The sequence below is a fragment of the Oncorhynchus tshawytscha genome, linkage group LG03, assembly GCF_018296145.1.
Source record: "Oncorhynchus tshawytscha isolate Ot180627B linkage group LG03, Otsh_v2.0, whole genome shotgun sequence".
NCBI classification, from domain to species: Eukaryota; Metazoa; Chordata; class Actinopteri; order Salmoniformes; family Salmonidae; genus Oncorhynchus; species Oncorhynchus tshawytscha.
In genome coordinates, this window is record NC_056431.1 from 65,098,242 (window position 1) to 65,125,894 (window position 27,653).

The 27,653-nt window shown below is 44.1% G+C and overlaps 2 protein-coding genes across 5 annotated transcripts in view; one reads left to right on the forward strand and one right to left on the reverse strand.

Annotated features, from left to right (window-relative positions):
- Positions 1-18,455, reverse strand: part of LOC112241691 (synaptotagmin-like protein 5) — an 81,037-nt gene extending 62,582 nt beyond the window's left edge. For all 3 annotated transcript variants that reach the window (XM_042319830.1, XM_024409742.2, XM_024409737.2), the window contains exon 1: positions 18,343-18,455. The gene's annotated coding sequence lies outside the window, so the exon portion shown is untranslated. The remainder of the gene's footprint in view (positions 1-18,342) is intronic.
- Positions 18,456-19,475: 1,020 nt separating this feature from the next.
- On the forward strand, positions 19,476-27,485 carry dynlt3 (dynein light chain Tctex-type 3). 2 transcript variants are annotated; one of them, XR_006083128.1, is made up of 6 exons: positions 19,476-19,617; positions 20,507-20,548; positions 20,686-20,809; positions 23,621-23,698; positions 24,274-24,679; positions 26,705-27,485. XR_006083128.1 is itself a non-coding variant. In XM_024409754.2 (5 exons), exons 1-5 carry the CDS (start codon positions 19,591-19,593, stop codon positions 26,779-26,781), a joined length of 348 nt encoding a protein of 115 aa, XP_024265522.1. In that variant the 5' UTR covers positions 19,476-19,590; the 3' UTR covers positions 26,782-27,485. The 2 variants fall into 2 exon arrangements, 1 of the variants encoding a protein (XP_024265522.1); XM_024409754.2 differs by lacking the exon at positions 24,274-24,679.
- The last annotated feature ends 168 nt before the right edge of the window (positions 27,486-27,653 follow it).

Sequence of the window (27,653 nt, forward strand, 5' to 3'; positions counted from 1 at the left end):
AAAGGTACAACATTCTAATTCTATTTGTCGAAAAATATATTAAAAATATAGTATACATTCAAATTGTGTTTCAGTCATCATGCGACCCTGACATTCCAAAAATACACAGTCCACATATGACGCCATTTTGTGATGAAATAACTGCAAGTGGCGGTTGGATGAAGTTTCCCCCTAGATGTTAATCAACCTCAAGTATTCCTACCCTATATTAACAATTAGGATTGGGGGTAGTACGCCGATTCTACATCTGTGTGTTCGGCGAGGTTCTACTCATAGGCAGGTTCCCTATTGTGATCTGCTGCCTCAATTAATTTGACATTCACTGGGGCAGGGGGCCGAATAAATAAAGAGTCCTACAACACACACACACACACACACACACACACACACACACAGGTCTGGATAGGGTCACTTGTTATATGTATGTAATAAAGGACACACATACAGCAGTAACAATGGAACATCATTGCCCTGCAGCAATTTTGCTACAACCCATCATAGCGAATCTGAGTAATCACCAAACCATGTCCAAGGCCACTGCAACTTCCTGTGGGGCTCAATGAAGCAGAAAATTGGAAAAATAGATTAAGCCATCTGAGCATTTGTCTATATAGACTTACTTCACCCCTTCCTTTGTGCTGGCACCTGTCCTCTCTATTCCTCATCACTCTCCTCCTCCTTTCCTCTCCTCATCTTTTCTCCTTCCTCTCAAACCTGTCCTCTCCATTCCTCATCCCTCCTCCTCCTCTCATCTCTCTATTATTCATCTCCCCCTCTCCTTTCCCCCTTTCCCTATGATTGGTTTTGTTGGCTTCCTCCATCTCCCTCCTCATTTCCTCTCTTGTTATCTGCTCTCCTACTGCCCCTGAAGGAATGCATCTCCTCGTCGATGCTGTTAATGACCTGCGTGTCTTTTGTCCTCTAAATGAGAGATGCCAGCATGCACAGGCCAAAATTAGCATGGAAACACCAAGCCTATGCACCGAGATGACAGTCCCCTTCAATCAAACACACACCCACAGAGAGAAAAAGGCAGGAGGAGGAGGGAGAAAGGGAGAGAGAGAGAGAGAGATAGAGAGAGAGAGAGAGAGAGAGAGAGAGAGAGAGAGAGAGAGAGAGATAGAGATGGAGATGGAGAGAGAGAGAGAGAGAGAGAGAGAGAGAGAGAGAGAGACGTAAAAGAAGAAAATAAGGGAATAACGAGCGGTGGCGGGAGGAGAGAACGGTAGAAAGAAATCACCTTTGACCTTTATCATTGATAGTATTGTTGTACACTCTTAGAATAAGATGGTATGTAGAACCTAAAAGCGTTATTCGGCTGTCCCCATAGGAGAACCCTTTGAAGAACTGTTGTTGGTTCCAGATAGAACCTGTTTGGTTCTAACTAAAACCGTTTCCATGTAGAAACCGTTCCCCAGAGGGTTCTAAATGGAACCCAAAATTGTTCTAGCTGGAACCAAAAAGGGTTTTACCTGAAACCAAAAAGGGTTATCCTATGGGGACAGCTGAAGAACAGTTTTCGGAAAAAAAAATTCTAAGAGTGTACGTGTCATATTCTGTGACATTGTGAATGCCAGGGAGGGATTGCTTATGAGTCCTTGAGGAGAAGCCTTGGCAACGATGAGACAGAAGTAAACCAAGGCATGCTGAGAACAAAACACAATGGGATGATATCATTATCGAACAATGATTGGGTTTTCACCCTCATGTCTATCATGACATGTTGCTACAAGGAGTCATCATGCTGGTTGAGTCACAGTCAAAGAGAGAGTATGGTTTTTTAAACAGCCAAACCCAGCTTTCTTTGAAAACGTTCTATTCTATAAGTCTTTGTTCAAAATTATACACAAGTAACACTGAAATCAACACTTGTACTTAGAAGCCCTCTCCCCCACCTTTCCAACTCTTCTGCTGTTCTCAAATTAATTACCAATCAGCTCTGGGTGACAATAATCCATAGAATTTCTAACCTGGCTAATATGGCTATGCTGGGCCTTCCGAGTGGCTCAGTGTTCTAAGGCACTGCATCACAGTGGTTGAGGCCTCACTACATACCCGGGTTTGTTCCCAGGCTGTGTCACAGCCGGCCATGACCCGGGAGACCAATGAGGCGCGCACAATTGGCCCAGCGTTGCCTGGGTTAGTGGAGGGTTTGGCCGGCCCGGGATGTCCTTCTCCAATTGCGCTCTAGCGACTCCGTGTGGTGGGCTGGGCACCTGCAAGCTGACTTCGGTCGCCAGTTGTAGTGTTTCCTTCGACACATTGGTGCGGCTGGCTTCCGGGTTAAGTGAGCAGTGTGTCTAGAAGCAGTGAGGCTTGGCAGGGTTGTGTTTCGGAGGAACGTGGCTCTCGACCTTTGCATCTCCCGAGTCCATACGGGAGTTGCAGTGATGGGACAAGACTGTAACTACCAATTGTCTATCAAGAAATTGCGGAGAAAAGGGGTAAAAGTACAAAAACATTTTTGATATATAATAATATGACTAACAGACACAAAGAGAGTGACCAGTCCAGTTCATAGCACTGAGACGGCACTTGTGAAGGTGGTAAATTAAATTTTAATGGCATCGGACCGAGGCTCTGCATCTGTCCTCGTGCCCCTAGACCTTAGTGCTGCTTTTGATACCATCGATCACCACATTCTTTTGGAGAGATTGGAAACCCAAATTGGTCTACACGGACAAGTTCTGGCCTGGTTTAGATCTTATCTGTCGGAAAGATATCAGTTTGTCTCTGTGAATGGTTTGTCCTCTGACAAATCAACTGTAAATTTCGGTGTTCCTCAAGGTTCCGTTTTAGGACCACTATTGTTTTCACTATATATTTTACCTCTTGGGGATGTTATTCGAAAACATAATGTTAACTTTCACTGCTATGCGGATGACACACAGCTGTATTTCAATGAAACATGGTGAAGCCCCAAAATTGCCCTTGCTAGAAGCATGTGTTTCAGACATAAGGAAGTAGATGGCTGCTGGATGACTTTCTACTTTTAAACTCGGACAAAACAGAGATGCTTGTTCTAGGTCCCAAGAAACAAAGAGATCTTCTGTTGAATCTGACAATTAATCTTAATGGTTGTACAGTCGTCTCAAATAAAACTGTGAGGGACCTCAGCGTTACTCTGGACCCTGATCTCTCTTTTGAAGAACATATCAAGACCATTTCAAGGACAGCTTTTTTCCATCTACGTAACATTGCAAAAATCAGAAATTTTCTGTCCAAAAATGATGCAGAAAAATTAATCCATGCTTTTGTCACTTCTAGGTTAGACTACTGCAATGCTCTACTTTCTGGCTACCTGGATAAAGCACTAAATAAACTTCAGTTAGTGCTAAATACGGCTGCTAGAATCCTGACTAGAACCAAAAAAATTGATCATATTACTCCAGTGCTAGCCTCTCTACACTGGCTTCCTGTCAAAGCAAGGGCTGATTTCAAGGTTTTACTGCTAACCTACAAAGCATTACATGGGCTTGCTCCTACCTATCTTTCTGATTTGGTCCTGCCGTACATACCTACACGTACGCTACGGTCACAAGACGCAGGCCTCCTAATTGTCCCTAGAATTTCTAAGCAAACAGCTGGAGGCAGGGCTTTCTCCTATAGAGCTCCATTTTTATGGAATGGTCTGCCTACCCATGTCAGAGACGCAAACTCAGTCTCAACCTTTAAGTCTTTATTGAAGACTCATCTCTTCAGTGGGTCATATGATTGAGTGTAGTCTGGCCCAGGAGTGGGAAGGTGAACGGAAAGGCTCTGGAGCAACGAACCGCCCTTGCTGTCTCTGCCTGGCCGGTTCCCCTCTTTCCACTGGGATTCTCTGCCTCTAACCCTATTACAGGGGCTGAGTCACTGGCTTACTGGGGCTCTCTCATGCCGTCCCTGGAAGGGGTGCGTCACCTGAGTGGGTTGATTCACTGATGTGGTCATCCTATCTGGGTTGGCGCCCCCCCTTGGGTTGTGCCATGGCGGAGATCTTTGTGGGCTATACTCAGCCTTGTCTCAGGATGGTAAGTTGGTGGTTGAAGATATCCCTCTAGTGGTGTGGGGGCTGTGCTTTGGCAAAGTGGGTGGGGTTATATCCTTCCTGTTTGGCCCTGTCCAGGGGTGTCCTCGGATGGGGCCACAGTGTCTCCTGACCCCTCCTGTCTCAGCCTCCAGTATTTATGCTGCAGTAGTTTATGTGTCGGGGGGCTAGGGTCAGTTTGTTTTATCTGGAGTACTTCTCCTGTCCTATTCGGTGTCCTGTGTGAATCTAAGTGTGAGAGCAGAGCCAGAGCCTAGGACCATGCCCCAGGACTACCTGACATGATGACTCCTTGCTGTCCCCAGTCCACCTGGCCGTGCTGCTGCTCCAGTTTCAACTGTTCTGCCTTATTATTATTCGACCATGCTGGTCATTTATGAACATTTGAACATCTTGGCCATGTTCTGTTATAATCTCCACCCGGCACAGCCAGAAGAGGACTGGCCACCCCACATAGCCTGGTTCCTCTCTAGGTTTCTTCCTAGGTTTTGGCCTTTCTAGGGAGTTTTTCCTAGCCACCGTGCTTCTACACCTGCATTGCTTGCTGTTTGTGGTTTTAGGCTGGGTTTCTGTACAGCACTTTGAGATATCAGCTGATGTACAAAGGGCTATATAAATAGATTTGATTTGATTTGACCAGTCCTCACCAGCAGATCAATGTAATGAATACAGAAGCTAAAATCTATTGGGCGGTGGGGGTGAGCAGTGGGGGTGAGCAGAGGGGGTGGGCAGTGGGGGTGGGCAGTGGGGATGGGCAGTGAAACAGTCTGTTGAAAGGAGAATGAACTCAGTTATGGCTGTGTTGTTTCTATCCTTTCATTACAAGGAGTGGTGAGAAGCTGGGTTCCAACATACGTCATCTGTAGTGCAGAGGTGAGCGGTCTATCAGCTTATCAGTTCATTACTTAATAACTACCTACTGGGCACAGATGTCAACGTCCAGTTTAGAGAGATGTCATTGAATTGTCGACTAATGTGAATTCAGTGTAGACTCAAGAAACACCAAGGCATGTTGTTTACCTTTTATTTCAGATTGAGTTCGAATAAGATGATAATGGTGTTTGGTGATGACATTGAGCATCTCTAAGTTTTCCTATGTTTACACATTATCACATTGAACTTTTTTTAAACGCAGTGGAAACAACATTTGTTCCCAGTGGGAAACTTCTTTAGAAACTTTAAACAGTTCAAAACAAAAAGTGAGAATACAACTGGGAACCCTGGCCTAGGCTAGATTAACTAGAATCACAGATGGATTCTTCACTCTGATAAAACTGTGATGAAGCAAGAGGGATTAAGTTACATATCTGATCTTCAAGATCTATCAGACATGACACCTCCCCTGCTAAGATTAGGATGCAAGAACCCTTTGTTCTTTACTGCAGTGGTTAATGGTGGCTTTATAGTTTTTCTGTGTGTGGAGAGCTTAGAACAGAACAGAGAGATGCTGTGCTGGATAAAGATGAGTCCATCCTATTAACCCAGATTCAGGAGTGCTGCGGTCTCACTGAGAACTGAAAGAGGCTGGAGACGTAAACAGCCTCCTCCTCCTCCGGCAGAAAGCACCAGACTGAATATTTAATAGAACCCATTTCAGATTCACTGCTGCTTTTAAATGTACTTCCGCTTCTCAAAGACGAGGCTGGCTGCTGAATAACTGGGTAGGGCTGAGCCTGAGGAGGGAATCCCGTTGAGGGGTGTGTGTGTGTGTGTGTGTGTGTGTGTGTGTGTGTGTGTGTGTGTGTGTGTGTGTGTGTGTGTGTGTGTGTGTGTGTGTGTGTGTGTGTGTGTGTGTGTGTGTGTGTGTGTGTGTGTGTGTGTGTGTGTGTTTGCGTCTGCGTGATGTGTGTGCCATGTGTGTGTGAGATATCATTAAAGAACTGTAGAGTTCAGCGGCATTCACTAGGTAAATACTAGACAGAAGACTCCCCCTTCCATCCCTCTCTACACCCCTCCCTTCTTATCCCTTCCCCTGGGGTGGGCAGAAAGACCTTTGTGCCTTTATGCGGGATGGGCGGTGGTAGGGAGAGGGGGGTCACAGGTAGAGGTGTACACATGGGGAGGGAGCTGAGAGAGGGATGCATGGCAGGGCAGTGCATCGTGATTGGCAATCTATTATCCAGTCCAGTCACTTGTCCTCTGCAATGTGTAGAAAATGACTTTTCTCTCCCTGCTGCTGCAGCTTCTTCAAGGCTGTTTGGTTCAGTAGTTGGTCCTGCTGAAGCGGGGTTCTCCCTGATTGCCTTGCTGGCTGGCTGGCTGGCTGCAATTGAACGGAGACCGCCACAGTCTTCTGAGCCCACGAGTCAGGGCTCCACACTTCATACTAAAAGGCAGTGTAGTTGCAGCGTTGCGGTGTGCACACTTCAGAGGGGGAGCAGGGATCAAAGCCAGCGAGTGGGAGGGAGGGAAACCCAGCACGACACAAAAACACAGCACATCACAGGCACAACTATGCAGCATTTCCCCCACCAGCGTGGTGTATTAATTGCAGTACAACACAGCAGAGTCCAACACAACATTACTCCAGAACATTCTAGAACAGTCTGGAACACTGTAGCACTGCATTGAACACCATGCACTGCACAGTTTAGCAAAGCACATGGCAGCAATTCAATTCAAAGGAATTTAATTTGATGAGACTTTATCAATCCCTCATGGCATTGATAAGACTTAATTACCGTATTCCTCTCATGTCTTTGTCAGGGCACAAGTTCACCCATACTCCCAGTTGCAAACAGAAAACCACATCATATGAATGGCACAAACATGGACCCAGCACAGGCCCCAATCCAGGCTGACTGGCCAAGTAGCCACTGGCTGGAGGAGCCAAGGGAATAGTAACATAAGAGGTTTATGAGGCAGTCTCAGAACAAATACTGACAACACACACACACCTCCCTGTGTGTTGAATCCTACATTCCCTGGTCTCCTAGACAGCTCTGCAGAGGTTGATGTCTAATTCCCTGTGACTGGATTCTCTGATGGATGAGCTCTCTGCCTCCCCCTCTCCCGCCTCCCCCGCTGCCCCCTCCCCTGCCTCCCCCTGTCCTGCCCCCCTCCACCGCTGACCCCTCCCCTGCCTCCCCCTCTCCTGCCTCCCACGCCGCCCCCTCCCCTCTCCTGCCTCCACCTCTGCTGCTTCCCCCTCTCCTGCCTCCACCTCTCCTGCACCTCCCTCTCCCCTCCCCTGCCTCCCCCTCTCCTGTCTCCCCCTCTGCTGCCTCCCCTCCCCTGCCTCCCCCTCCCCTGCCTCCCCCTCCGCTGCCTCCCCCTCCCTGCCTCCCCCTCTCCTGCCTCCCCCTCCGCTGCCTCCCCCTCTCCTGCATCCCCCTTTCCTGACTCCCCTCTCCTGCCTCCCCCTCTCCTGTCTCCCCCTCTCCTGCATCCCCCTCCCCTGCCTCCCCCTCCCCTGCATCCCCCCCCTCCCCTGCCTGCCCCCCTCCCCTGCCTCCCCCTCTCCTGCCTCCCCCTCTCCTGCTTTTATTCTTTCTTAAACATACTGCTCTCCCTCCTTCTCCCCCTTCTCTCCTGTGTGTGACTTATCTAAGTGCTTGTTCGTGGTTAGAGGGACATTAGGCGGCCCTCATAAATGTTCTGCAGATGATTCATGGCTGGGGAAATCCAGGGAGTGTAATGACTACAATACTACATTATAATGTGCTGGTCTTGTGCTGGGGACATATTTTTGATGATTGAATGTTTTTCTGAAGTTTAAAATAGAGCTACAATAATTCTAAAACCAGATTATTCTAACCAATGTCACATGGGTATCTGAACAAACAATAGCACAGGAAAACTATTTGTATTTTTGATGGTTCATTGATAATCTCTTTGGACACCTCTTCCATTTCTCTCCCATTCCTCTCCATCCTTTGCGATGAGCACGAGGCTTTCGCTTGACAAACTTGCCGTCAAATTCGCTCTCGGTTGTTTTGAAAAATCCACTAGACTAGGCCCTACAAATGATCCAGTTGAATCTATTAAATGAAAATGACCGTCACACTTGCCTGTGGCCATGTAACTTTGAACCAATGTAAGTTTAAAACGTGCTATGTTAATATGAAACATTTTGATAGGTTCAGTTCATCCTATTGCAAATGCAAGACTGGTCCCTGCGGCTATAGCTTACTAATTACTAGGTTAGTAGACCTACATGCTCTCGAGAACCCAAGGCATTACATGTAATTAAGAAGGCATTCTACCTTAACCTAAGGGTTCTTAGCTATAAGCACCACTTACCAGTGGGACCATTTGAACTACAATCCCTATGCTCTGTTTTAAATTTAGAAACGTCAATAATCATTGCTTGTGATGCGGCTTTCGAAACATATGGAATTATCTTTCATATCAGCGAGAAAGAATCTTTCAAATGAAAAAGATACACTTACTGTAGCAGGTCAGATCCATACGGATGTGTCCCTCCAGCCGGTAAACTACACTTCCTCCCCTGTTATGCTTACACACAGGTGTTTGGGCTAATTAGCACAGGTGGGCATCTCTGTTTTCTGTCTGTCTTCTGTAAACAATCGCTGTAACATGGAGATATGGCCGTGTGAGAACCCTAACCCTATAAAGGTGTGTAGTAATTTAATCTTTTTTTTTATATTGTTATTTCTCACTGCTATGAAAGATAATTCCATATGTTTCAAAAACTGTACCGCAAGCGTTAGCTCTTCAAAAAACTAACCCGGCCAGAAGATACCTTCGTGAAAAGACGCTGAAGGTAGTTAGCGTATATGAATGGGCGAGGTTAGTACAGGCAAAATGTGTCAATTGTTGTTTCAAAATAGCCCAATAATAGCCCATCAAAAGGAAAATTTGCTGATAAAAATCTATCTGTCATGGGCATCATTTTTGTAAGCATTTTATATATATATATATTTATATATAATTAGCCTAGAAGTCTACAACTCTGTCTAGACAACAAAAACAAGTAGGCCTGCCCACATGATTCTACAGTTTCCTATATAATTATATAGTACTTACTATCTGAAGTTAACTGTAGTAAATTGTAGTATACTGTAGAACATTATACTCCACAGTGTTATATCCCTCAATCATGTGCAGTACCTACTATAGATCTGTGTAGTATACTGTAGAATACTATACTACACACTGTATTATCTCTTGATCATGTAGTGCTTACTATAGAATGTTGTAGTATACTGTAGAATAATATACTACCCACTGTAGTATTCCTTAATCATGTAGTGCTTACTATAGAATGTTGTAGTATACTGTAGAATAATATACTACCCACTGTAGTATTCCTTAATCATGTAGTGCTTACTATAGAATGTTGTAGTATACTGTAGAATACTATACTACCCACTGTAGTATTCCTTAATCATGTAGTGCTTACTATAGAATGTTGTAGTATACTATATTACCCACTGTAGTATTCCTTGATCATGTAGTGCTTACTATAGAATGTTGTAGTATACTGTAGAATACTATACTACCCACTGTAGTATTCCTTGATCATGTAGTGCTTATTATAGAATTGTATATGTCACGCCCTGACCATAGAGAGCCTTAGTTAGGTTGGGGTGTGACTAGGGTGGGCTATCTAGGGTATTGTATGTCTATGTTGGCCTGGTATGGTTCCCAATCAGAGGCAGCTGTTTATCGTTGTCTCTGATTGGGGATCATATTTAGGCAGCCATTTCCCCCACTGTGTTTTGTGGGATCTTGTTTGTGTGTAGTGGTGTGTGATCATTCTATGACTTCACGTTTTGTTTTTGCTCTTTATTGTTTTTGTGAGTTTCATTTCAATTAAGCATGTGGAACTACGTACGCTGCGCCTTGGTCCGACATTCATTATAACGATTGTGACAGTATAGTATACTGTATAATACTATACTACACACTGTAGTATCCCTCAATTGTGTAGTGCTAACTAAATACTACAGTAATGTCCGCAAAAGCACTAGTGTTAGCAAAACGCAACCGTTTTTTTCACTATAGTAATATTAAAGTATTTAATTTGCATATACCCCACCCATTCCCCTCCCCATAGCCCAATTTGTGCCACCCATGAATGAGAACCCTACTGTACATGGCAAGTATAGACCATAAACTGCGTTCCCTAAAGTGAAACTATCCATTTACACTCCAGTCTTACCTACAAGAGGTGCGCTCAGTAATGATTTATTCATCCCGCTTCCGCCTGCACCCTGAGCTTTTCATACCCACCCACCCACTGGCTTTCTGTCTAACTCCCACCCACCCACTGTCTTCCTGTCTAACTCCCACCCACAACTGGCTTCCTGTCTAACTCCCACCCACAACTGGCTTTCTGTCTAACTCCCACCCACAACTGGCTTTCTGTCTAACTCCCACCCACAACTGGCTTTCTGTCTAACTCCCACCCACAACTGGCTTTCTGTCTAACTCCCACCCACAACTGGCTTTCTGTCTAACTCCCACCCACAACTGGCTTTCTGTCTAACTCCCACCCACAACTGGCTTTCTGTCTAACTCCCACCCACAACTGGCTTTCTGTCTAACTCCCACCCACAACTGGCTTTCTGTCTAACTCCCACCCACAACTGGCTTTCTGTCTAACTCCCACCCACAACTGGCTTTCTGTCTAACTCCCACCCACAACTGGCTTTCTGTCTAACTCCCACCCACAACTGGCTTTCTGTCTAACTCCCACCCACAACTGGCTTTCTGTCTAACTCCCACCCACCCACTGGCTTTCTGTCTAACTCCCACCCACCCACTGGCTTTCTGTCTAACTCCCATCCACCCACTGGCTTTCTGTCTATTCCCACCCACAACTGGCTTTCTGTCTAACTCCCACCCACAACTGGCTTTCTGTCTAACTCCCACCCACCCACTGGCTTTCTGTCTAACTCCCACCCACTGGCTTTCTGTCTAACTCCCACCCACTGGCTTTCTGTCTAACTCCCACCCACCCACTGGCTTTCTGTCTAACTCCCACCCACCCACTGGCTTTCTGTCTAACTCCCACCCACAACTGGCTTTCTGTCTAACTCCCACCCACAACTGGCTTTCTGTCTAACTCCCACCCACAACTGGCTTTCTGTCTAACTCCCACCCACCCACTGGCTTTCTGTCTAACTCCCACCCACAACTGGCTTTCTGTCTAACTCCCACCCACAACTGGCTTTCTGTCTAACTCCCACCCACAACTGGCTTTCTGTCTAACTCCCATCCACCCACTGGCTTTCTGTCTAACTCCCACCCACAACTGGCTTTCTGTCTAACTCCCATCCACCCACTGGCTTTCTGTCTAACTCCCACCCACAACTGGCTTTCTGTCTAACTCCCACCCACTGGCTTTCTGTCTAACTCCCACCCACAACTGGCTTTCTGTCTAACTCCCACCCACAACTGGCTTTCTGTCTAACTCCCATCCACCCACTGGCTTTCTGTCTAACTCCCACCCACTGGCTTTCTGTCTAACTCCCACCCACAACTGGCTTTCTGTCTAACTCCCACCCACAACTGGCTTTCTGTCTAACTCCCATCCACCCACTGGCTTTCTGTCTAACTCCCACCCACAACTGGCTTTCTGTCTAACTCCCACCCACAACTGGCTTTCTGTCTAACTCCCATCCACCCACTGGCTTTCTGTCTAACTCCCACCCACCCACTGGCTTTCTGTCTAACTCCCACCCACAACTGGCTTTCTGTCTAACTCCCACCCACAACTGGCTTTCTGTCTAACTCCCATCCACCCACTGGCTTTCTGTCTAACTCCCACCCACTGGCTTTCTGTCTAACTCCCACCCACAACTGGCTTTCTGTCTAACTCCCACCCACAACTGGCTTTCTGTCTAACTCCCATCCACCCACTGGCTTTCTGTCTAACTCCCACCCACAACTGGCTTTCTGTCTAACTCCCATCCACCCACTGGCTTTCTGTCTATTCCCACCCACAACTGGCTTTCTGTCTAACTCCCATCCACCCACTGGCTTTCTGTCTATTCCCACCCACAACTGGCTTTCTGTCTAACTCCCATCCACAACTGGCTTTCTGTCTAACTCCCACCCACAACTGGCTTTCTGTCTAACTCCCACCCACAACTGGCTTTCTGTCTAACTCCCACCCACAACTGGCTTTCTGTCTAACTCCCACCCACCCACTGGCTTTCTGTCTAACTCCACCCACAACTGGCTTTCTGTCTAACTCCGACCCACAACTGGCTTTCTGTCTAACTCCGACCCACAACTGGCTTTCTGTCTAACACCGACCCCACTGGCTTTCTGTCTAACTCTGACCCACAACTGGCTTTCTGTCTAACTGGCCTGACCCACAACTGGCTTTCTGTCTAACTCCCACCCACCACTGGCTTTCTGTCTAACTCCCACCCACTGGCTTTCTGTCTAACTCCCACCCACTGGCTTTCTGTCTAACTCCGACCCACTGGCTTTCTGTCTAACTCCCACCCCACTGGCTTTCTGTCTAACTCCCACCCACTGGCTTTCTGTCTAACCCCACCCACTGGCTTTCTGTCTAACTCCACCCACAACTGGCTTTCTGTCTAACTCCACCCACAACTGGCTTTTTCTAACTCCCACCCAACTGGCTCTGTCTAACTCCCACCCACAACTGGCTTTCTGTCTAACTCCCACCCACAACTGGCTTTCTGTCTAACTCCGACCCACAACTGGCTTTCTGTCTAACTCCCACCCACAACTGGCTTTCTGTCTAACTCCACCCACAACTGGCTTTCTGTCTAACTCCACCCACAACTGGCTTTCTGTCTAACTCCCACCCACAACTGGCTTTCTGTCTAACTCCACCCACAACTGGCTTTCTGTCTAACTCCGACCCACAACTCCCACCCACAACTGGCTTTCTGTCTAACTCCACCCACAACTGGCTTTCTGTCTAACTCCCACCCACCCACTGGCTTTCTGTCTAACTCCCATCCACCCACTGGCTTTCTGTCTAACTCCCACCCACAACTGGCTTTCTGTCTAACTCCCATCCACCCACTGGCTTTCTGTCTAACTCCCATCCACCAACTGGCTTTCTGTCTAACTCCCACCCACAACTGGCTTTCTGTCTAACTCCCACCCACCCACTGGCTTTCTGTCTAACTCCCACCCACCCACTGGCTTTCTGTCTAACTCCCATCCACCCACTGGCTTTCTGTCTAACTCCCACCCACAACTGGCTTTCTGTCTAACTCCCATCCACAACTGGCTTTCTGTCTAACTCCACCCACAACTGGCTTTCTGTCTAACTCCGACCCACAACTGGCTTTCTGTCTAACTCCACCCACAACTGGCTTTCTGTCTAACTCCCACCCACAACTGGCTTTCTGTCTAACTCCGACCCACAACTGGCTTTCTGTCTAACTCCGACCCACAACTGGCTTTCTGTCTAACTCCGACCCACAACTGGCTTTCTGTCTAACTCCGACCCACTGGCTTTCTGTCTAACTCTGACCCACAACTGGCTTTCTGTCTAACTCCGACCCACTGGCTTTCTGTCTAACTCCGACCCACAACTGGCTTTCTGTCTAACTCCCACCCACTGGCTTTCTGTCTAACTCCGACCCACTGGCTTTCTGTCTAACTCCGACCCACTGGCTTTCTGTCTAACTCCCACCCACTGGCTTTCTGTCTAACTCCGACCCACTGGCTTTCTGTCTAACTCCGACCCACAACTGGCTTTCTGTCTAACTCCGACCCACAACTGGCTTTCTGTCTAACTCCCACCCACTGGCTTTCTGTCTAACTCCGACCCACAACTGGCTTTCTGTCTAACTCCCACCCACCCACTGGCTTTCTGTCTAACTCCCACCCACAACTGGCTTTCTGTCTAACTCCGACCCACAACTGGCTTTCTGTCTAACTCCGACCCACAACTGGCTTTCTGTCTAACTCCGACCCACAACTGGCTTTCTGTCTAACTCCGACCCACAACTGGCTTTCTGTCTAACTCCGACCCACAACTGGCTTTCTGTCTAACTCCGACCCACAACTGGCTTTCTGTCTAACTCCCACCCACAACTGGCTTTCTGTCTAACTCCGACCCACAACTGGCTTTCTGTCTAACTCCGACCCACAACTGGCTTTCTGTCTAACTCCGACCCACAACTGGCTTTCTGTCTAACTCCGACCCACAACTGGCTTTCTGTCTAACTCCCACCCACCCACTGGCTTTCTGTCTAACTCCCATCCACCCACTGGCTTTCTGTCTAACTCCCACCCACAACTGGCTTTCTAACTCCCATCCACCCACTGGCTTTCCATCTAACTCCCACCCACAACTGGCTTTCTGTCTAACTCCCACCCACAACTGGCTTTCTGTCTAACTCCCACCCACCCACTGGCTTTCTGTCTAACTCCCACCCACCCACTGGCTTTCTGTCTAACTCCCATCCACCCACACCCACAACTGGCTTTCTGTCTAACTCCGACCCACAACTGGCTTTCTGTCTAACTCCGACCCACAACTGGCTTTCTGTCTAACTCCGACCCACAACTGGCTTTCTGTCTAACTCCCACCCACAACTGGCTTTCTGTCTAACTCCGACCCACAACTGGCTTTCTGTCTAACTCCGACCCACAACTGGCTTTCTGTCTAACTCCGACCCACAACTGGCTTTCTGTCTAACTCCGACCCACAACTGGCTTTCTGTCTAACTCCCACCCACCCACTGGCTTTCTGTCTAACTCCCATCCACCCACTGGCTTTCTGTCTAACTCCCACCCACAACTGGCTTTCTGTCTAACTCCCATCCACCCACTGGCTTTCTGTCTAACTCCCACCCACAACTGGCTTTCTGTCTAACTCCCACCCACCCACTGGCTTTCTGTCTAACTCCCACCCACAACTGGCTTTCTGTCTAACTCCCACCCACAACTGGCTTTCTGTCTAACTCCCACCCACAACTGGCTTTCTGTCTAACTCCCACCCACCCACTGGCTTTCTGTCTAACTCCCATCCACCCACTGGCTTTCTGTCTAACTCCCACCCACAACTGGCTTTCTGTCTAACTCCCATCCACCCACTGGCTTTCTGTCTAACTCCCACCCACAACTGGCTTTCTGTCTAACTCCCACCCACAACTGGCTTTCTGTCTAAATCCCATCCACCCACTGGCTTTCTGTCTAACTCCCATCCACCCACTGGCTTTCTGTCTAACTCCCACCCACAACTGGCTTTCTGTCTAACTCCCACCCACAACTGGCTTTCTGTCTAACTCCCACCCACAACTCCCACCCACCCACAACTGGCTTTCTGTCTAACACCCACCCACAACTGGCTTTCTGTCTAACACCCACCCACAACTGCATTCCTGCAATTCTATTTTAGGCGTATATGACCCAGCTCACTTGCTGATGATCGCAGCAGTTGTCTGCCCTAAAGGCCATATCAACATGTGCAAAAAATAACCTGACAAAAAGATTAAATACTACACAAAAAAAGGTTAATACTACACAAATAGACACTTGCATCGGCCAATAGGCTAGACGTAGTCTGAGGAGAACAGAGTTGGAGAGATTTGTACTTTCTCTTGAGCTATACCCTACCTTTTAGGAGTGGGATGATTTTCAGATGGAGACAAATATGGGTGAACAATATTTATTTCTAGGCCATAGTCAACTATAGTCTAATCATATTTAGGAAGTACATTTTCTTGGAACTATAACAGCCCCATCTTTCTCCGCCCATAAATAGGCTACAGCCTACTATTTTAGTTGAGACCACAGGTGCACCTGATCTCACACATCTGGCCACTGAATTTGAAGCAGCAAGAATGATGACAGTGGACACTTGCATTTTTTCTTGAGCTACGTTTTGCATATTGGATATAGCCTACCTTTTAGGAGGACGATTTTCAGGCAGAGAGGTATGAATGGGTAATCAATATTTCAGTAGTGTAAAGTACTTAAGTAAAAAATACGTTTAAGTACTACTTAAGTAGTTTTTGGGGGTATCTGTACTTTACTATTTATATTTATTAGCTTTTACTTCACTGCATTTCTAAAGAAAATAATGTACTGTTTACTCCATACATATTCCCTGACACCCAAAAGTACTCATTACATTTTAAGAGGTTAGCAGGACAGGAAAATGGTCCAATTCCCACACTTGTCAAGAGAACATGCCAGGTCATCCCTAAACTAAACACAAATGGCTTCGTTTGTAAATGATGTCTGAGTGTTGGAGTGTGCCCCTGGCTCTCCGTAAAATAAAACAAATAAGAACATTGTGCCGCCTGGTTTGCTTAATATGAAGAATTTTAAAGAATTTCTACTTTACTTTTGACACAGTATATTTTAGAAATTAAATGTACTTGTTATACTTAATTATATTTTAAAACAAATAGTTTTAGATTTAGTCAAGTAGTATTTTACTGGGTGACTTTCACTTTTACTTGAGTCATTTTCTATTAAGGTGTCTTTAGTTTTACTCAAGTATGACACTTGGGTGCTTTTCCACCATCGCAATATTTAATGATAAAGAAACCGCTCGCTCACCATGGTAGCCTATGCGCGCGATGCGCTTTTTCCTTTTCGACGATTATCAACAACACGTCGACTCACGTCCACTTCATTCCAGTATGAATATTTATTTACAGACACTGTAGCAAACTATATAGTACAATCATATTTAAGTTAATTTCCTTAGAAAGATAAATGCCACATGATTCTCCACCCATGCATAGGCAGCCTAGTGTATTTCATTGAGACCAAACATAGAGTATACGCGCTCTTGGTCTCGCACACTCAATTTGAAGAGGGGAGGTAGGCTCCTTAACTTGAAGCAGTGCGTTCTGAGTGTGTGAATAATGCGACAGAGACGTGCTTTAAATACAATAGGCAGGCCTAAGGTAACGCATACAAAGCAGAAAGACGACCGGTTCCATTATACTGGGAAAGATGGGTTCATCTGTGGACATCGGAGGGTTGGAGTTAAGAACTGAATGAATGGTGGATTGGCCGCGGAGGGTGAAATTCCAGCACTTCAACAAATTGGAAAATAGGAATATATGTATAATTCTGTAACTACAGTTACCATCGATGTGAGCGAAATAGCTGTAAGTAGCAGTATAAATATTGTTATATGTTAGTTTACTCCACTTAGGGTATGGGTGGTAGGGTTGTGGTGGTAGGGGGGGGGCAATCCTGCAGGAATGCTGCCCTCTACTACCTACATACAGTAGGTTTCTGCAAAACACTACAGTAAATACTACAGTATACTACTAATGTCAGCAAAAAACAATACAGTAAATACTACAGTATACCACCAATGAATGCCAAAACACTACAGTAAATAACACAAGGCGACAGGTAGCCTAGCGTTTAGCCAGTAACTGAAAGATTGCTGGTTAGAATACCCGATGACCAAGGCACTTAAACCTTTTACAGCACATTTTACTGCACCTAAAAATAAAAACTACAGTAGCCTTTGCGGAGTCCCTAACCACTGGATGTCCGGTTTTCAGGGGAAATGGAAAGAGAGCAACTTCAGCATTTGGACGTTAACAAGGCAACACTCCATCTTAACTCGTCCACATTTCCCTGGATTGGTTGAACAGTGCAGAAAAGAACCTCTCCCGGTAGTATTTTTTCTTCTTGTCAAGACAAGTATGTAAGGGTTCTAGTTTCAGACCAGTATGTAAGGGTTCTAGTTTCAGACCAGTATGGAAGGGTTCTAGTTTCAGACCAGTATGTAAGGGTTCTAGTTTCAGACCAGTATGGAAGGGTTCTAGTTTCAGACCAGTATGTAAGGGTTCTAGTTTCAGGCATTTATTTTACACCTGTTACGTTAGGTTAATACTACAGTAAAAAAAAACACTAGGCTACAGTGAATACTATGGAATATAAATATAGTAATACTACAGTATTTATACCATAGTATACTATAGTATTTTTCACGTGGGTGGAGAGCACAAAAAAAACGATTTTGCTGCATTGCACCTGTCCAAACAAACACTTGTAGGCGAATGTAGGTTAGTTGAGACCTCACCTGAACTGAAACGTTTCATTTTATAATGACTATATAATTTAATGAATTTTCCATCATAACATTATTTTGAATGTTTGTAACAAGTTACAGTATGAAATCAATGAATATAGTCTAACCGCAATTAGTAGCAAAAACTGCTTGTAGTTTAGGCGATCCTATGAGTGGTAACCACTATAATAATGCTATCGCGTTGGGAATGGCTGTGGTCTTAGTCGTTTGTTACGTCTTCGTCGGGAATCCCCTTCTCATAATCATTATGGGACACCGCAGTGCATGTTTCACACAACCACCATCAGAAAATTATAACGTTTCTGTAAAGATTGCAACAGAAAACCTCTCTTACCTGAGAATTGCACTACAGCAAGTGGTGGCTTGGTGTGTCGTGAGAGTGGCTGGTGGTGGAGCCTGTGCAGTCCGTCTCTTGGCGCGCCTCTGTGGCGTGTGATCACAGCCGTGGCATCAACAGCCCCGCTCCGCGCAGCAGCCGGGTGCTCCGGTGTGTAGGGGGCGTGGTCACAGTTTCGGGGAGCCAGCTGGGGCAGCTTCTCTGCTATCTGCTGAACCCTATTTAGGGTTTAAATTATCCAGTGGCAATGTACCGTGATATTGAATGTCCTAATAATATCCAATTAACTCAATAAGTCATACCGCAGTATCACATTATTTGTTCATAAGTCTCTCTCTGTGTGTGTTAAAAGCGTGAGGAAGAAGTGTTCCAGATCTAGGTGCAGATTGTGATATCGTACGGTACTTCTGCCCTTAGCTGTTACGGGATGCAATTATAGCGTTACAATTATATAATCACAATTATAGATTATAGCGTTACAATTATATAATCACAATTATAGATTATAGCGTTACAATTATATAATCACACTTGTATAATTACACAGAACACTGAATTATAGGATTTATTTTTGTGAACAACTGTTTTCATTAGGCCAATTTAAAAAATATTTATAAAATGCCTTGTTTAAAAAAAAAATAGGCAAGTCAGTTAATTAAGAACAAATTCTTATTTACAACGACGGCCTAGGAACAGTGGGTTAACAGCCTTGTTCAGGGGCAGAACGACATTTATTTCCTTGGCAGCTCAGAGATTCGATCTAGCAACGTTTCGGTTACTGGCCCAACGCTCTAACCACTAGTCTACTAGACTACAAACGCACCGCTGTCGGGCCAACACCATTCCCGACCTCCGTCAAAAACACAATATAAAACACAAACACATACAAATCAAATAATAACAATACACAAACATTACAATCAAATAAAAAAGTACATACAAGATTGTTTACCACTATATCACCACCAATGAATTATAGGATCTCTGTGGATAAAATAGTTATTGATCCTTTATCATAGCCTAGTTATGATCCACTATCGTTAATTTCCAGAAAACCTCAAATACCTCTCACCGCCAGGTGGCAGTCAATATAATCTACTACTCTCACTTGCAGTCGTTGTGGGTGTGTCTTGTCTCACAGAGTCGCTTTCTTTGATTATCTCCATCTCGGTGACAGATAATCAGAAAAAACAACAGACTCGGTGAAGAATCTTGTCGAAAGTGGAGAATTTTGCTTTTAAAGCAATGGAGGAGTACAATTCCGGAGAGGAGGTAGATTGTGCATTAAGCTAGATACAAATTTCAGACTTTGACACTGATTTCAAACGGCCCGAGTTAGCTAGATGAATGGTCAGCTAGCTAGATAACGTTAGCATGCATTGCATTGAGGGTGCTGGCTTTGAAAACGTATCTGACGAGTACATGAGTATTTAATTAAGTAGTCAAATGAAACTGACACGATAATATACACCTTTCAAACATTTGTCATGCAAATTATGTCATATTATTGCATGTGGGGAATTTGTAAGCTTAGCAGCTAGCTGGGTGTGGTCAAATCAATCAGACTGGGCTGGGCAAGACTTGATTAGTAGCGCGCTAGCATCTATCAACATTCAGCATAGGCATATCTACAGTATTATACAGATAAAACCTTCGGCTGTCCCCATAGGGTTTTACATGGAACCCGAAATGGTTCTCCTATGTGGACAGATGAAGAACCGTTTTAAGTTCTAGATAGAAAAAAAAGGTACTAAGAGTTTAAATATGTAACGTTGAATCTACTTAGCTATAAATCTTCCAGTAGCAGGCTGCAGTACACATTTTCTCTGTGCAAGTTATTCTGAAGATCCTATCAACAGTTAGCTATGAGTTTATTGCAGCAGTCCTTCCTCCCGGGGCTTGCCTGAAAGGATTTGATATCTAGTCCTGACAGCTGTAGTGTTGACTAAGTTCTCACATAGTGGACTGTCTGTCTGTGTACCCTAATTTGTTGTGCAAGGAAAAAGTAGGTCAGCTACTTTTGTGTGAATGAATGCTCAACACTGAACAGCACAAGCTTTTTGTTTTGAGTTGTATCATAACAAAGTAATCCACACTTTATATTAAATGTTTTTCATAATTATAATTTTTATATATCTTTTTATATCGTTTGGAATCACAGGTGTCCTTCAACGCAGATGAGGCCAGTGTCTCAGTTAAAGAGGTAAAGGGATATTTGAAACATGTTTGTCAGCAGTGTTATTTCTTGGATGGTAAAGATGATCAAAAACACTGATTATCCCTTCATAGATGCTTGACTGTGTTGTCTTCCTTGCTGACTGTCTGGTGTCTGTGTCTCAGTGTATCGAAGTCATCATTGGAGGACTAGATTACAACCAGAACAAAGTGAACCAGTGGACTGCCAGCATCGTGGAGCACTCTCTCACCCAACTGGTCAAGCAAGGGAGACCATTCAAGTTCATAGGTATGATTGTAAGGATGTTATAACACAAGGAAGTTATGGTATTACAAGAGTCACTCAACAATTAGTCACATCGAAGTGGTGAGAAAACATACAGTACCAGTCAAAAGTTTGGACACATCTACTCATTCCAGGGTTTTTCTTTATTTTTACTGTTTTCTACGTTGTAGAATAATAGTGAAGACATCAAAACTATGAAATAACACATATGGAATCATGTAGTAACCAAAAAAGTGTTTAATAAATCAAAATGTATTTTATATTTAGGATTCTTCAAAGTCGCCACCCTTTGCCTAGATGACAGCTTTGCACACTCTTGGCATTCTCTCAACCAGCGTTATGAGGAATGCTTTTCCAACAGTATTGAAGGAGTTCCCAAATATGCTGAGCACTTGTTGGCCACTTTTCCTTCACTCTGCGGTCCAATTTGGAATTTCTTTCCTTAATGCGTTTGAACCAATCAGTTGTGTTGTGACAAGGTAGGGGTTGTATTCAGAAGATAGTTCTATTTGGTAAAAGACCAAGTCCATATTACGGCAAGAACAGCTCCGATAAGCAAAGAGAAACAACAGTCCATCATTACTTTAAAACATGAAGGTCAGTCAATCTGGAAAACTTCGAAAGTTTCTTCAAGTGCAGTCGCAAAAACCAACAAGCGCTATGATGAAACTGGCTCTCATGAGGACCATCACAGGAAAGGAACACCCAGAGTTACCTCTGCTGCAGAGGATAAGTTCATTGGAGTTAACTGCACCTCAGGTTGCAGCTCAAATAAATGCTTCACAGAGTTCAAGTAACAGACACATCTCAACATCAACTTTTCAGAGGAGACTGTGTGAATCAGGCCTTCATGATCAAATTGCTGCAAAGAAACCACTGCTATAGGACACCAATAATAAGAAGAGACTTGCTTGGGCCAAGAAACATGAGCATTGGACATTAGACTGATGGAAATCTGTCCTTTGATCTGATGATTCCAAATTTGAGGTTTTTGGTTCCAACTGCTGTGCTTTTGTGAGACGCAGAGTAGGTGAACGGATGATCTCCGCATGTGTGATCCCACCGTGAAGCATGGAGGAGGAGTTGTGATGGTGTGGGGGTGCTTTGCTGGTGACACTGTCTGATTTATTTAGAATTGAAGGCACAATTAACCAGCATGGCTACCACATCATTATGCAGCGATACACCATCCCTTCTGGTTTGTGCTTAGTGGGACTATCATTTATTTTTCAACAGGACAATGACCCAAAACACACCTCCAGGCTGTGTAAGGGCCATTTGACAAGCGTGATGGAGTGCAGCATCAGATGACCTGGCCTCCGCAATGACCTGACCTCAACCCAATTGAGATGGTTTGGGATGAGTTGGACAGCAGAGTGAAGGAAAAGCAGCCAACAAGTGCTCAGCGTATGTGGGAACTCCTCCAAGACTGTTGGAAAAGCATTTCTCATGAAGCTGGTTGAGAGAATGCCAAGAGTGTGCAAAGCTGTCATCAAGGTAAAGGGTGGCTACTTTGAAGAATTTCAAATATAAAATATATTTTGATTTGTTGAACACTTTTTTTTGGGATTCTACATGATTCCATATGTGTTATTTCATAGTTTGAATGTCTTCACTATTATTCTATAATGTAGAAAATAGTAAAAATAAGAAAAACCCTTGAATGAGCAGGGGTGTGGGAACTTTTGACTGGTACTGTAGATGCAGCAAAAGTTGAAGTTGTTGGTATCCCTTAGAACAGTGGTCACCAACCAGCTGAGTGAGCATACATTTAAATAATTAGCTTTTTATTTTACTGGGCTAATGGTGCCTGCATCCGATGGTCAGTCTCAGAGGAGGGAGAGAGCAGCAGACTGAGGGTCCGTTTCTCAACATCCCTCACTCTCCCTTTCCTCCACTGACACTGACCATAAAGGGACACCGTCTTCCAGCTGATGGCGAAACTCGAGTCGCACCGCATTATTTCTGCATCGTGCACAAATTCATGTTGTTCCTCCTATGAACAGAGAATGTGAAATATTCCTTGATATTAAAAAAGACCCAAGCCGCTAATAATAACAACAACGCAAGCTTCTAGATACTTTCCTACTCATTCATTACTGCTGCAGGGATTGTTGTAGCGTTGAGTGTAAATAGGAAGAACGCGCATTTTATGGGTTATAAAAGTGTTGACTACAAAGTGTTGGCAGTACTGAGTAAGAACCTAAACATGAACTCAGTCATAAAAACAGCAGCTCTTTGCTGTATTAGTCATGGTTTTAAACGTTTTGAAATTTCACAGTATCAATTTTGCCGTAGCTTTATTTATGCCTGCTACGTTACTGCGGACTCGGTCATCTGAGTAATCTGATTGGCCAGCGGTGATGTAGTGCACTTAATTTACTCTCCAGGCCCACCGGGAAGGCAGAGTTTGTACCTTCAGACACATGAAATGGCAACAGTTTGCACAGGACAGCTGAATTGGCTGCACCTACCACCAACAGACCAATACATAATATAAAAAAATAGGAACACAAGGCTTTATCATTGGGTTTTTTACAGAAATGTTTGGCGATCGACTAGAAATGCCTTGGAGATCGTCAAGTCGATCGCGATCGACTGGTTGGTGACCACTGCCTTAGAAGAAGGCTACTCTACTCCACCCTTAACAAGCTGGATGATGGGCCCTGTGTGTGCTCCCGGTCGCAAAGTGCTGTATAATAGCAGTATGATAGAGGTATATCTATATGATAGCCTTTGTGACCAGGAGCAAAGCCCTGTGCATGACAATGCCTACAGCAGGAAATGTATCTTCAACATGGTCTTGTGTTCCAGTGAACTGTGCCATCATGCAGAAGAGTGGTGCTGGTCTCCACACGGCCAACTCCTGCTACTGGGACACTGCTACTGATGGTGAGAGAGATGAAACCCCCACGCATACTGTACTAACCTTTGAACAGCCATTTGCTTTTGTTGTGCTAATGAACAGTGTATTACATTTTGGCTTATTCAGAAGGGTGCAACAAAGTATGGCCCGACCGATATGGACCTTTTTAGCGCTGTATCGGTATCGGCAATAATTCCACCAATAACCAATATTTAATAAATAGGATAGGGAAAAAAGGGAATCTTATGCTTATCTGAACATTGTTTCATTTAAGGCTGTCCCCGACTACAAAAAATCTTGGTCGACCGAGTCTGTTCTTTTGATCAATCGATTGGTTGAAATTTTGAAACGTATATTTTTCCATATATAGACATATCCTATGTGTTTGAATCAAATCCACTATATGCACTGAGCTAGTCTGATTCTTTAAGCGAACTGTTTGATGAAATAATTAAGACACAAATGACTAGAGGGAGTCCGACCGCAATTGATTTGATTGTGCCGCCTGGCTCAGACTTGCTGCGTTTTGTAAAAAAAACACAATAAAAACAGTGAGTGACTGTGTGACTAGCACCCGTTCTCTCTCTCCTCCCTGCTGCAGAGACCACCGCACAACATCATTGTGTGCAGCGCTGTCCGTGTTGCTGAAGCTGCAACATGATAAGACATTTGACTGAAAAGTGATGTTGACGAAATCCCTGGTTTGTTTAGTCAAAACATTCCCTATTCCCTCAGCCCTTGCTCTCTTTAGGTGACACATGTATGCATCACATGCCCGTGGCCAATAGGGCCTGACCTATAGCATAGCATATCATAATCACATCAATAAATTGGTTATAAACAAACTCTGAACATTGTAACACGTGACAGCAAAATGGATGCAGAGGGCGTGACAAATAAACTGGAAACGGGAATGTTTACTGGTTGCGCTGGAGGTAAAGGGGAAGCCAGATGTGTGGAGTACATGTGACTAGTTGTGGAAAACACTGGAGATCAAGAAAAAGAAGGTAAGGAGTGAGCTCTGTGTGCATATTAAGTCTGTGTGTGCCATACAGGTGCTGTTAGATTCCAATATAATTTTTCTGACCATTTGGAACAATGTAAACCAGTTCTAAGCATTCCAGAGAGCCGGTTGGAACGGCTTTTTGTGACGGCTTTATTACAACAGTCTCATTCATCCGTGAACGGTTTAGGCATATTTATTATTTACTCAAATTAGTCTTTGGTTGCTTTATTTTAGAACTAAAATGTTTAAAATGTTTGATTGCATTTCACATCATGAATGACTCGTATGCTGTGTGTCGACATGAACAAATAAATGATTGATTGATACAGTAGCCTGTATAACTATTGAAATACAGGCCTAAGTAAGTTATGGTATTAAGACTAAACAGGATGCGCTCTTAGGTCTGCAGCTTGATGGTGGTTATGCAAGGCTGCTATACTAAGACCACTAATGATAATGACATTACTTATTATTATAATAATAATAATAACAATAAGGAGATCAAGGAAAAAGGAAAGTTATTTTTATTATAAATATTTCTGACAATTTGGAATAGTGTGAAGAACACAATGTATGATAAATAATACCAGAAAGGCTGGTCTAACGAGAGGAAAAAGTGTAAAGCCTTTATTACAGCAAAGATGAAAAATAGCAGAATTTGTGAAATTATTTCGTGAGGCTTGGTTCTCGTGGAATCAATCAACCAAACACTCACAGGCAACGGAAGCAGGATCTTTCTTATTTCTGTAGATATACAGTACCAGTCAAAAGTTTGGACACATCTACTCATTCCAGGGTTGTTCTGTATTTTTACTATTTTCTGACCTCAACCCAATTGAGATGGTTTTGGATGAGTTGGACCGCAGAGTGAAGGAAAAGTGGCCAACAAGTGCTCAGCATATGTAGGAACTCCTTCAATACTGTTGGAAAAGCATTCCTCATAAAGCTGGTTGAGAGAATGCCAAGAGTGTGCAAAGCTGTCATCAAGGCAAAGGGTGGCTACATTGAAGGATCTCAAATGTAAAATATATTTATACACTTTTTTGGATACTACATGATTCCATATGTGTTATTTCATAGTTTTGATGTCTTCGCTATTATTCTACAATGTAGAAAATAGTACAAATAAAATCCCTTTAATGAGCAGGTGTGTCCAAACTTTTGACTGGTTCTGTATATAGATTTATAAAGCCAGTCACATTTAACAGTTAGGCTGTTTGCTATTATGCATCGAGCAACATGGTCTGGAATAATGCGCCAATTCAACAGCGCACTGATGTGTTTCAGAACCGCGGACAGCTACCACTATCCAACGTGGCAGAAAGCGCATTTGTTATAAAATATTCACATTTTTATTTATGTTGTGCCATTGTTTCATAATATAACCATATCAAATTTCAGTAGCACATGTCTTAGACTGATGGAGTGTGCCATCCCATCGGCCTCCAGAATGGATCAGTCCAATCAGTCTTGTACAACATGATTATACTTTATTTTATTTTATTGCTACTGCTCGACTAAATAAGTCTCGGTCGTCCAACAGCCTATCGACCAAACAATCGACCAGTCGACTAAATGGAGTCAGCCCTAGTTTCATTATTGTCACAATGTAAGAAATCAACATTTGAAGCATATTTCTTGGACAATTGCTCTTTGGGATGGCAATTTATGAGAACTCGGTGTGGAAAAATGACCCTTTTTCATTTTCCCGCTGTAAAACAGTATGTTGGCAGATATATTGGTACATTTTGTCCCCCAATTGGTATTGGACCCTCCAAAAAAACATTGGTCGGGCTCTAATAGAAAAGTATTGTACTGTACATACATGATTCCCTGTGATTTTCTGGAAAAAGGAATCTGGTCATTCTCTGTTTCTATCTGCGTATGTTTTGAAATGTTGCTCTCCACTGAAGAAGCCACATGTTGGAATGTATTTTGTGTGTCCAAATTGGTTCTGATGTGTTGAATCTGATTGGTTGAGATCTAGTGGGTTGACCTGATTGGTCTTTGTGGTGTCCTCCCACAGGAAGCTGCACGGTCAGGTGGGAGAACCGCACCATGTACTGTGTGGTGAGTGTTTTCGCCGTGGCCTTGACCTGTTAACATCCCACCCCCACCCCTTTCTCGCACTGAGCTGAACACAACCTGGCATGCACCAGCACCACCAAGCCTTGAAGATCCAAGCTGATTACCCATGAAAATAAATGTCTGTTGTACAACATCTTTCAACCCCACACTCTCAAACTTTGACCACTCCCAATGGGAACCATAGGATGGGAAATTGTGATGTTGCTATAAGTGGTGGATACATAGTGTTGTCTGTGTGTAAATGTAAATAGACCAGTAGTTCTAGAGATATGCTCAGCATGGACTTAGAAAATGGAACTAACCACACTGGACATGTGGAAAATTATTTACTAAATCAATACATCCCATTTACAGTTTCAATAGTGTGTCGTAGTTGAACCACTATAAAAAATAATAATAATTGGAGTCTCAAAGCAGAGGTCAAGTTATTATACATTCCTAACAGAGTGCAGAGAGAGACATTGGAGGTTCTGTTGGAGCATTGCAGGTTTATGACGGTGTACTTTCTCTTTAAGAATGTGTATTATATTTACTCATTCCCTCTGGATTGTTGAAGTTGTAGCTCTCCTGCATTTTGTATCACATTTACCTCACTAGCCCTTATGTCATTTGTGATATTAAATCGACTGAAAATGCTCATGACACTACAAGTATGACTTGTGACTGACCGTGTTTGTACATTGACCTTTGTCATTAAATGTATTATTTAACTATCGTCACATGATTTCCTGGTGTTTAATTGAGATGTCTCACCAGTAAAGCAGGTTGACAGAATAGCTAATGAGATTTAGGATGGGGTGAAACAAGTGCAACTGCTGGTTTCTTACCTTACACACATTCCTGTACATAAGGGGGTTGTGGTAGTTGAGGTAGTAGTTATGTTAATT